Genomic DNA, 12,236 nt, shown 5'->3' with positions numbered 1-12,236 from the left:
ATATTTTCTGGAAAACAAATGAAGAATGAGCATTTATCTAGTGGCTTAAAGTGATCTTGTATTTTTAGAAGTCTTTCTACAGACATTCGGTAGTGTTATATTGTTCTTCATGGTCATTGGAGAAGGAGTCTAACCTTTCTTTTTTCTTTTCAGGGACAATAATTTTGACTATTTGGAGTTCCGCCTTTGGATTGGCCTGTGGTCAGCCTTCCTGTGCTTCATTTTGGTAGCCACCGATGCCAGCTTCCTGGTTCAGTACTTTACCCGCTTCACCGAAGAGGGCTTCTCTTCTCTGATTAGCTTCATCTTTATCTACGATGCTTTCAAGAAGATGGTGAAGCTCGCTGATTACTACCCCATTAATGCTGACTTCAGAGTGGGCTACAATACTCTCTTTTCCTGTGCCTGTCTGCCGCCTGACCCAGGTGAGGATGTGGTGGGCCGGGTTTGTGCTTGCCCTGTGTGGAGTTGTCATCCTCAGGAAGGGGTTTTATTTTATTTTCTCTGAGAAACCATCTGCTGAATTTTGAAGTCTCATTGCCTGAGGTTTCTTAGCCATGTGGTTCATTCAGGAAGTGAAACTAGGAGCTCTGGAATATGAACATAACCAGCATACTACTTTAAAGTAAACTTGCAGTAGTTACAAAGAAATTTCGTGTGTATTATTAGTGATCTTACCTGATAGGTGAGGAAAGCACGTACAAATGTTAACAGATATAAGGACCAGACAAACCCGGTCCTCTGAACATCTGTCCCATATTTCACTGCTTCTTTATTGCTGTAGGAATCTGTTCCTTTAAGTAAACTCTAAATAGGTTATTTTAAGCCTGTAGAAGAAACAAAGAAGATACTAATTCACTTTGTAAATCTGAAGCATGAACTTAAAAATAAATTCAGGCTCGAGTCACTGGGTGGTAGAGTGGAGCCTTAATGTTCATCTCTGTTAGACAAAATAAATAAGAAAAGAAAGGTAAGGAAAAAGAGAAAGAAAAGAAGGAATGTTATGTTCTCAGAGAAGATTAATGCTCTAGAGTCAGGAAAGACGTAAAAGTAAAATGAACTTCTGGGTAAAGAAATTGATTCTATACATCTTAGCACTTTAATATCCATCTTGTCAAACCTGAGAACTTTTTCACAAAAACGTGTGTCCAGCCTGGTCTTTGGAAATTTTTCTTGCAGTAATTCACCATCCTTTTATGACAGGGAAGGTGTTTGGAGAAAAGGCTTCAGTCTGAGGAAAGTTGCTCCACGCCTGGCAGAGACAATTAAATGGGAAGAGTGTGCATGATCCCAAGTTGTGCAGTTAGCTACATGTTGGTGCCCCTTAATAAGAAGTTGATATCCAGCCCATGCTTTTTGGATTGTAGCACCACAAGGACAGTAGTGTTCTGGGGGATGTGTGAACCTGGGCATGAATGTGGGCACATTCGTGCAACGCCCACTTTTAGAGTCTGAGGAAAACACTTCTTAATGTTTATGGTAAGACAAATACGGTTATATTATAGACTAGAATGCAAAATGCTTATGAACTTAACAACTAAGCAAAATGCTACAAAGAATGTTGATGCCTGTGGCAGGCTGTGGCAGATGCTCCCGGGTGTTTGAGTGGTACATTCTTTCTGCCACTTGGGTGGAGGCGTCTTAGAGGACCGACATCACCTTGAGTGGTGAGAGAAAAGAGGACAGTGTTTCCCTAAAAATGGGTGCGTCAGTAACACTGATGAAAAGATAAGGCATTGTTGGGTTTTGCACTCATGGACTTTTTTGTTTTAAGGAAAATCAACACACATGAAAAGAAAACCCATGCTTAAAAGCAAAGCTGAGAGAGTTCAAAGTGGAAATATGAAAATTCTGGAGAGCATGAATGCCATACAGTTATAAAGGCCTATTATTGTTAAGATGTGTACTGATTGGAAATCATAACTTAAAAAGCGCCTGGAAAAAATAGGTACTCAACATGTGATAGATATTATTGTTAAAACCAATTAAATATGCTCCCCAGAGAAACACAAGTGGTACCATTGCACAACTGTGTAGAGCTCTTCCCAGGAGAGGAGGTAAAACCCGCAGCAATCACCCGTCCTGGACTTTCAGGGGAAGTGCAGAGTGTACACATTCAAGATATCGGAGCAGAGACAAACAGCGGGCCCTGGAGTAGCATCATTTCGTTCAGTGTCATTTTGTTATAATGTTAATGAGGTGCTGTAGGAACCTAACTCTTGTTTATATCAGTGAGCCTACAGTAAAGCTGATTTCGTTATTCCTCGTTTTGCCTAAAGTCACAACCTATCGACAGTGTTAAGTGAGGACTTGCTCTCTTTAACTGTGGGAGTTTGAACTGTCCTTTTCATTGTTTATTTCTATCTATGTGGATATATAAAACATTTATGGAAAAGTCTATAAGCTGACTTCTCAGGCAAGTGTGAGTAATCGTACAGCTGGGTTTTCTAAAGGGCAGAGATACTGCTCAGCTGCTCCGAGGTTCGAGGTGTTCGTTAGACACACGAGGGCTCTGTCAGCACACCTGTCACAGGAAAGATGCACCTGTTGTCAGCCCCCTACCTGCCGGAGGCGATTGGAAACTTGCACCCACTGTGTTAATTGGATGCTGGCAGAGAAGGTAACGTGAAACCCAGAAAGACATATCTGAATATGTTTTCATTATGAAAACTACAGAAAGATTTTACATGTAATTTCCTTCCAAGAAGGATCTTGTTTTCTTGAAAAAGCGATAATGAGGGTTGAACTGATCTGACGTTTGGCTTGGCAAGTGCTGACTGGAGTGGGGACAGCTTTTCCTTTGATCTGTTTCCCCCAGGTTGTGTAAAAGACAGTCCTAAATAACTAGGGGTTGTGTTGGAAGGACTGACAAGTCCTCCTACCTCTGGGTGGTGCCAACAAAACCGTGCTGCAGGGCTTTGAAGTCAGAAAATCATGTATTCCAGTCCCAGCTCGGAAACGCACAGTGTGTTCCTTTTCCCAAGGCAGCTTGGCCTTACCAGGTCCCGGGACAAATGGGGTTAAAGATAGTACCTGCCTTCTAGAATTGTTTTGAAGGGGGGGAAAAAAGATATTATAGTGAAAGTACTCAGGGCAGTTTCTAATATGTAATAAATAATTAAATGTTCATTGCCATTATCATTGCCGCTATCATTCAGGGATATGTAGGGCTCGTGAGTAGCCGTCAAGCAGGTATAATGGAAAGATGCATCGGTCTTTATCCTGCCTCTGAGCAGACGTGCTCGGGCAGCTGGCCATTCCACAGTAAGACTTGGTGGCACTCGGTATTTTTAGAGTCATCCAGATGAGTGGCACTCGTGACAGATGTGTTCATGAATGCCAGGATTACATAAAGCTATGGAGATGGAATCTGTTTCTGGTTTTGGAAAAAGGCAAATGGTTATTTGCATTTTCGTGACAGTCCATGTTTTACAAAACCACTTAAGATTAATGATTGTGTATTTCTCCAATAACCTTAATATGTTTTTAGAGCAAATTGCAAAAATCCACCATAAATTCAGTACTTCGTGAGAGCAAACTGAAAAATGATAGTGAGATAATAATGCAGTTACATGTACAGCTAGAGTAAGTATTCTAGAAACAACAAAAGACTGGTCTTTCATCGCAACATGCACTCCTAGTAAAAGAATTCAGTCAATGAGTCAATAATATTTAAACTGGCAGATGACTTGTTTTTCAACGCCGGGCAGTATGTAACAATGAACCAGCAACTGCACAGATGTAGTCGTGACTCTGCAACTGAGAAATGATTTTATAGGAAAGAAAACAGGAGTCATTTAATCACTAAGAAAATTCTATTCCTGGCCACAATAATACTGTGACTTTTTTTTTTTGTGTGATCTTTCTTGTTCTCACTTGTTTCCTTAAAATTTTATCACTTCCTGAGTTTTCTTTTCTTTTTTTAAATTTATTTTTTAAGTTAAGTATAGTTGGTATATAATCTTATATTGGTTATATTAGTTTCAGGTGTACAATATAGTGACTCAGCATTTTTATACCTTACAATGCGATCACCCACTAATTCTAGTAATCATCTGTCACCTTGTAAACTAATCGCAATATTATTGACAATATTCCCCTTTCCCCTTTGACTGTATTCACCCTCCCCTCCCTTTTGGTAACCATGCCTTTGGTCTCTGTTACTATGAGTCTGTTTTTCTTTGTTTGTTTTTAGATTCCTCATATAGGTGAAGCCATATGTATTTGTCTTTCTCTGCATGACTTATCTCACTTAGCGTAATACCCTCTAGATATATCTGAGTTTTCTTTACTTAATGAACCTTTTCCTTTCTTCCTCTCACCCTGTCTATTGCTCAGTTACCCAGGTTTTATACCTAGGTTCTCATTTACTGAAGAACTAAGGAAGCTCAGTTACAAGTGGTGAGAGGAAAATTGGCCATGAAGTTTGACCTATCAGTCAGTTGGATGCATGGTTTTTGTGCTAAAATTTTCTTTTCTCAGACATGAGATAGCTATTAATTAACGTAGAGGCAATAGGTGTTATACTACGCACGTTGTCTTGATGGTTACATAGCAGAAGTGTATAAGAAAGTGATTCTGTTCAAAAGCCAAAAGTGAAAACTGAAAATATCCAATTGAAGGATAAGTCACAATATCTCATTTCATCACCAACATCCTAATTTAGAAAATCGCTAGCATGATAAAGTGTGAACAATATGTGCTTTGGAGTAAAAGAACCTGAGTTTGAATTTCAGCTCTAACTAGCAGTGTGACCCTGGACTAGGCCAATTACTAATCTCTTTGTGTCGTGATCTGTGAGCTGGGTTAGTAATTGTACTTTCTCTTAGAGGTTACTATAAGGATTAAATTAAATACCATATGTAAAATTGTTTGGCACCTAACAGACAGTGCATAAAAATTTGTTCTTTTTCCCCCCCTCATTGTCCCACAAAAGATGCCCCAGACAGTATATATTCATTTAAAGGGGTTCAAACATTTTATCTTCCCTGAAAATTTCCTAGAGAAAGATACTAATTAGTCTTCTACTTGAAGCCTACAAAAAAAATTAAAAATTAATATGCTGTTGTAGATAAATGTGAACTATTGAAGCCGTATTTAAAGAAAACTATGTTAGGGTGTTCAGTGCATCAAAATTAGATAATTTAATACTATTCCATTGACTCTCTAGACTAGAAAAGTGTTAGCAAACATGCACACACCATTCACAGTCATGTAGAAGAAGGCTCTAAAGTCCTAGAGGTGAGACTTGGTCAGCTCTTCTCAGAGGAGTCTGTCTGATTCATTCAAACACATAAATGTCAGCCCTGGCCAGGTGGCTCCGTCGGTTAGAGCATCGTCCTGAACACACAGAAGGTCGCGGGTTCGCTTCCTGGCTGGAGAGGCAACAGATTGATGGTGCGGGTTAAAAAAACCAACAACAACAATGAAATGTCAGAATTTTGTGAATAGAACATGGGCTCTCTTTTTTCCTTCCCCTTCTGCTATCAACAGAAATTCACTGAGGGCCTGTTTCGTTGTTTTCTTTAAGAATTGTGCTACTTGCAGTGAAGCAGAATGCATACTCCCCACATACCCCCAACACATATATACATATACTGCTTATTATAAAATGTGTTTTTTAAAATAGTGTTAATTGCTGTTGTCATCAACAAGGCAGGTTTTCATTTGACCCAACCTTTAGAAATCCGTCTCTGCTCTAGTGCCTCTGCTCACTGCCTGATGTGTCAGGGTCGCAGTGTCTGTACGCTCAAGGGCATGTTAGGGTTTTGGAAAGGGTCGAAGTAAGTATTCCGACCAGGTGTTGGCTGTGTATATGGAGGTGAAAGAAGCTTTGGTAAAAATGGTAAACAAATGAGAAACGCAAGAAGAAATCCCCTCAAGGCGAGAGGCCCTGAGCTCTGTTGGTAGCAGGAGGGCTGTGCTTTACTGATTCACTGTTGCCGGTTCCAGGGAGCACTGCTCAGGAGCGGATGAAGGAGTGAAAAGTCTCTGGGGCACCGCGTCGCTTTCTGTAGCATCCCTAAGTGAAAGGTGGCCTCTTCCCTGGGGGGAACTGTACGACCAAGGCAAGCGATCGCGGGCAGCCGTGGCTCCAATTTCCACCCTTGTGTTTCATTCACAGCCTGGGGAGGCTGCCAGATGCTCTACGATGGTTGTCGCTGGAGTGGAATTTCATGACCATTTCTTTCTATATACATTTTCTATTATCTTAATAAATGCTGTCCCCCAGTATGTTAAAACCATTAAAAAGAACTGCTGGACCATGTCTCCTGCGGTCCCATGTCACGGCCAATATGTATTTCATAATTAGAAAGCCCATCAAAAGAAAATGAGGACATAAAAGAGAACCTCACTCGTCTCCCGTGACCTGCAGCGTATTCTGCGCAGTTTTTGTGATATTACATGTCACCCCCTCTCCAGATTGTAAAGCGGGCTTGAGTCGCAGGCTAATGGTTAACAGGGAGCACGGGCCCCCTGGCAGCGCTCGGAAGGATGCTTCGCCCGCACAGCTGCCGTCTTACAGGCACCGTAGCGGGTGGGCCAAGAGAAGCAAAGGTGGCTGAAGGGCCCGCGTAGTGTCCTTTGACCTCTAACCTCCCCCCAGCACTTTCTGCACAACGCCTGCCGGACGCAGGAAAGGAGAAGCGACGAACCCGGGTAATCCCAGACCTGGAATTTCCCTGGCGTTGGGTGTGTATAAAACACAGCCCCGAGTACTGTGTATACACACCCTAAGTGTCAGGATGAGTGGCATGGAGGAGGGGTCCTTGTGCGCATAGCGGCCACATATACCCCCAGGGTGACACTGGACGGCAGCTCAGCCCTTTACCGCCAGTGCCGAGTCACAGCCAACAGTGCAGGGGTCGTAACCCGCACTTGCCTAGTTACAGGGCACATCTCAAGCATCGGGCCTGGTAAAAATCCTGACAAGTGAAAGGGTAACAGGAAAAAGTAAAGCAAAACTTTCTATTTTGTTTTAAAGTTAAAAACTGAAGTACTGGCAGGTAATTTCTCTAAGAGCTGCTTCTCTCAGAGTTTACGTCATTCACCTTGCCATCCCTAAAAAAGCCACTGTGCTTTTTTTATTGAGCTAGAAATTTAAAGCATAAACATTTGACTTTATCAAGAGGCGCGTGAGTGCTCAAGTTTTCCAGGGCCCTTAAATAAAGCTGACATGGCCAGGTGGGTAAGAAGCTTATTCAGTTTTACTCTGTGCCTCTCTTCCAGTTACTTGATTTCCTAAAGATGTTGCTGAAATAGAATGGAATAAAACATTAAAGTTTTATTATCATGAAAAGTACCCTTAAATGCATTCTGATTCAGAGTAGGTTAGTCAGCTTCACATTATTGTGACCCCACAAGCTATATGGAGGGTGTAGGTTCAGATTTGGTTGATGTTTATTAAGCACCATCCCAGTGCCAGACATTTTACTAGGGGATTTTAATAAACTATATATATAGTTTATTTTATATATATATATAATATTATAATATCATAATATATATGTATCTAGTCATCACATAACCTTGTGAGTTAGCTGACATCCTTTCCAGGGCTGAAGTGCTGCCTTCTCCAGGCCATAAAGCTAGTAATAGTCTTAGCTACCATTTATTTACTCTTACCTGGTCCTGGACACTGTGCTAACAGCGTTGCCTACATTGTTCTATTTAATCCACACAGTAACCTTATGAGGTAGATGGTTTCAAATCCAATTTCACAAACGAGGGACTTGTAGTCAAGAGGAGCGAGGTAACTTCCTCGAGAATATGTGGCGAGGGAGCTTGGGGACGCTGTGCTTCGGAGGCGGTGGGCCCAGAATCCCAGCGCAGTTCCCCTGGTGTTCCTTTCTCCGCCTTGTCATGTACATCAGAGCAGGCGGATCTGCCTCAGTGGCCATTGGCTGCTCTGACTTGACCTCGTGGTCTGAAGTGAGCTTCTGTGTGGATTCCTGACGGTGCATTTCCCGCTGCTGTGTGAAGCAGAGGAGTCATGGGGTGGTTCCTGGTGCCAGGTCACTACGGGACAGAGAAGGACAACCGTGAGCAGAGCTGCTGACAGTCCCTCTGCAGGTGATATACCGACAGGGACACATGGATGTGTCCACATGGAGCGCCTGCAGCCTGCCCTTGCTCTGGATCTCTCATTAAACGTAAAGAAGGAAAAGCCAGCTTAAGGTGGAAAACTCACGCCACCTTTTTAAAACATCTATTCCTGACCATGTTCATTCCCCTGTTCCAGAGGATCGGCTAGAATCAAGAAGTGAAAATGCAAGTAACATAAAACGATGAACCTGCGGAAACTCCCTGAAACCAAGTATGGGACACAGACTGTCCCAGCAACGAACGGCTGATTCTGAATGAGCCAGCCTCTTCGGGCAGAGTGTCCCTGCCGCCCAGGCCATGGTGCCAAGCAAATAGTGAGGGCAGGCAGAGTGCAGTGTAGTTCGGCTTTTCCGTCTGACCTGTCCAGAATCCCAATTAAGGATATTGCAAATTCTACATAAACAGGCCATTCTGCAGTTGGTTGCCAAAATATTTGCACCGTATGTGTCTAGATCCAAACGGTGACCAATGGCTCTCGCACACCAAGCTCGCAATTGGAATTAATCATTTTTTCTTCTGTGAGCTTAAGTAAATTAACTTTTAATCTTTTTTATGGACTCTACCGTATTCTGCCAATTTATATTTATGGAAGTGCTTGTTTAGGTATTTATTTTGAAGCCTTTCTCTTGAAGCAGCTGCTTATTAAAATAAATATGAAGTGTATATTTTTACTGTCCTTCTGATACTGGTCTTTTGACATTTTGAGAGCCAGTGTGCTTCAGTAGCTTGACTCTGAGAAAAACTGGAAAGATAAAAGGAATTTTATGAGCATCATTGACGTGTATCCCAAACTTAAGAGCAGTTACTAAAAGTTCAGATGGGAATCCTCTTTTAGGTTACCCGTGGTCTTCATTATCTGTCATTTCACCAGAAAGGAGCGTTGACACTCTTTCTCCCTCATTCCTTACTCCTTGTTTTTATGCAGAACAGTGTGTTGCAAAAAGACCTTCACTGTCTTGGGACAGGAAGCTCATAAAATTACATTAAGGAATCTAGCTCAGGAAGAGCAGCTTCCCAGACACCATCTAAATAGTGCCTGTGATTTCACGTGGGCTCTTTTCCTTCCGGCGCTCAGACAGGTCAGCCATCTAGGCTCACGGTCAAGATTCACATCCCCTAACGTGAACATCGGCCGTCCAGCCTTGAATTCTGTGGCCACAACTATGATCCCACCTTGAATTCTGTGGCCACATAAAGCATTGTGATTTTGACAATTAGAAATGCTGGGTAGGAAAAGAAAGAATGCTGAACAGGTTTTGGTACCAATTCTGCTTCGGACGGACTGTAATCCTGGGCAAGAACCCTGGCATAGTGTGGTCCAGAGGCCCACCTTGCATAAAAAGGGCAGAAAAGCATACCTGTTATATGGGTTGTGTTTTTAAGTGAACAAATGGAATAATGTAAGAAATGTACTTTAAACATTTTAGAACAAAATGGTAATAAAAATCTAGGTTTTGTTCATAAGTTTACTAACATCTTTCTTTTGGAAATGGATTCATGTTTGGTTGCATTGTTTGGGCCAAGCATCCTTTAACCTGTTTTGATTCTCTCTGTGGCCTGGAATGAAACCGAGAGTATAAACAGACGGTTTGTGTGTGTGCTTGCTTCATGCAGGAAGCAGGAAAGCCCTGGCAGCAGCCGGCTTTAGGTTAAAAGTTTAACAGTTCCAGAGCCTTCAAAGATCAGAATGGATTCTCAGATTGAGAACTAGGACTCAAGCTAAATATTTTCCCTCCTTTTATTTGCTTCCCTTCATTTTTTTACCGTTATCTGCTCTCATTCATTTGTGACTACAAATTAAGTGGCCCCTTTCCTTCTTTTATTGACAGTAAACATATTTTTCAGCCTTATTGAAGTATAATTGGCAAATATACTTTAATATACTTAAAATGAATGACACATACATTGTGAAAGGTTTCCCATAGAGTTAATTAGCACATCCATAACCTCACATATTTATTTTATTTGGTGAGAACACATAAGTTCTATCCAGCAAATTTTAATTATACAGTACAGTCTTATTAATCATAGTCCCCATGTTTTACACTAGGTCCTTAGACCTTACTCCTCTCATAGCTGAACATTTGTACCCTTTTACCAGCCTCTCTCCATATCCCCCCCAGCCCCCCCCCCCCATTTTACTCTCTGTTTTTAAGAGTTAGACTCCTTTTTCCTTTTTATAAGATTCTACCTGTAAGTGGTACCAGACGGTATTTGTCTTTGTCTGGCTTATTTCATTCAACATAATGTGCTTCATGTTTATCCATGTTGCTGCAAATGGCAGGATTTCCTTCTTTTTAAAGGTTGAATAGTAAACAAATATTTTCCAGTTCCTGTTGGTTAAGTGCCGAACTGGGCAGATCCTGGGGGAAAGCAGTGAACAAGACATGCCCCGTCTACTCCTCCCTGATGGGTCTTACGTTCTGAAGTTTAACAGTCAAACACACCTGCTTGGGTCTCCTTAAAAGTTTATGTAGGCGAGACCTAAACCATGCCAAACTAAAAGGACAGGCTAGGCTCTGGGGAAGGGGTGGTGCTCAGGGACCAAACAATAATTAGCAATTTGGATGTTAAGTGAACTATGTAACTCTCAAAGACAAAAAACTGGTAAGTGTTAATTCATGATATTTCCATAAATTAGGGATATCCTGAGTAACTGTATTTTATAATATATAACGCTTCACGTATTAGGAAAAAGGCATAGCTGATAAAGAAAAATGTTCTGATTATAGAATACTTTTTAAATACTAAATGAAATAGTTCCAAGAGGAGGTTTGGTTTAATAAATAAATGTGGTTCTTCTGCAGGTGACATCTACATTTGATGTCAAACTATATGAAATAATTTTAAAAATTAAGTATCCCAATTATATTTATATAATTTATTATTTATTTAGTACTTTTTTTTGTTTGTTTGTTTTCACACATTTTGCAAAGGCATACTTTCTCATATACAGTCCAAATTGCCAAAAATTCCAAATCAGTTCATTCTTACTTAGTGAAACTCCAGCTTGTGAGATTTGAGTCTACATGAAGCCAATCATCAACTTAGTTCTTAACAGCCATTTCTTCCACCAGGCAGAATATGAAACCTGAAACAAGTAAATGTCAGCAACAACTAATTAAATATTTGCCAGGTTTCTTACCAGATTAGAGCACAAGGGATGTGTCCAAATTTTTGATTATTTTATCCAGGTGGAAGGTGAATGTAGTTGTAATAAAGAATAATTCATTGTGCCCTATGTTTTTATTAAAGATACTTTTAATGCCCAGTCCTGCTTTTTTAGATCACCAGTTATGCATTTTGGTCATTTAAATTTTCTTTTTATAGTAAAAATTATCTCTGTCTTACAGTTAATATCTCGATGTCTAATGGCACCACATTGGCTCCCGAGGATTTTCCAACTGTGTCTCCTACTGACATGGTAAGTGGCTTAATACTTTGCACCACCTGCAGACTTGCGCATTGTGTACCATAATTCTTATGTGCGTAATGTGATGTCTCCCACCACTGCGCACGTCCAGCCCGAACACCTTCAGTACTCAGGGAGAGTGGAAGGAAAGAAATAGCTTTCCTTGCTCTGTTAGCTTGTTTCTTCTTTTGTGGTTTTTTGTTTGGTTTTTTAAACTGAAGTGAACATTTACTTCTACCACATGCTTTATAAACCTGCTTAGGAATTTAACTGCATGTCCAATTAATTGTCACCTTGAAATATTTTCATAAGGCGAAGTGAGGGAGGTGGAGAAATGAGAGCACGGTGTCCTCTCCCCGTTTCTAGACGATAAAGAATTCTTCTGGCTGCTAAATGTGCTGTGTTCTCTTCACTGAGGGTGATTGTCGCGGGACATTTCCCCTGTCACTTAGAAAAAACCGTGCCTGTCACATGATATCCTTTCCCATGGCAAGTAACCAAGGGTCTTTAAGAGACTTGAACTAAGCTTTAAAAATGAGCTGTTTTGCATGGAAGGTCGCTCACTGGAAGGAGGCTTTTGTGCTGGAGAAAGAGAGGAAAGTGCTGGTTCAGGGTTCCCATTGTGTTCCTTGTGGGCTGCATGTGGACTCGCACCAAAGAGATCAGTCTCTCGCTTATGGGGACAGAAACCGTAGCACCTCGTGTTGACAGAGTGCCC

General features: G+C 41.2%; 1 protein-coding gene across 1 annotated transcript in view; it reads left to right on the top strand.

Annotated features, from left to right (window-relative positions):
• Nucleotides 1–12,236, top strand: part of SLC4A4 (solute carrier family 4 member 4) — a 249,657-nt gene that overhangs the window by 181,182 nt on the left and 56,239 nt on the right. Inside the window, exons 13-14 of the mRNA XM_016207089.2 lie at nt 154–425; nt 11,460–11,530. Of these exons, the coding sequence (XP_016062575.1) occupies nt 154–425; nt 11,460–11,530 (343 nt within the window). The remainder of the gene's footprint in view (nt 1–153; nt 426–11,459; nt 11,531–12,236) is intronic.

Source organism: Miniopterus natalensis, chromosome 1 (assembly GCF_054644295.1).
Source record: "Miniopterus natalensis isolate mMinNat1 chromosome 1, mMinNat1.hap1, whole genome shotgun sequence".
NCBI lineage: Eukaryota > Metazoa > Chordata > Mammalia > Chiroptera > Miniopteridae > Miniopterus > Miniopterus natalensis.
This window is presented reverse-complemented; position numbering and strand designations above follow the sequence as displayed.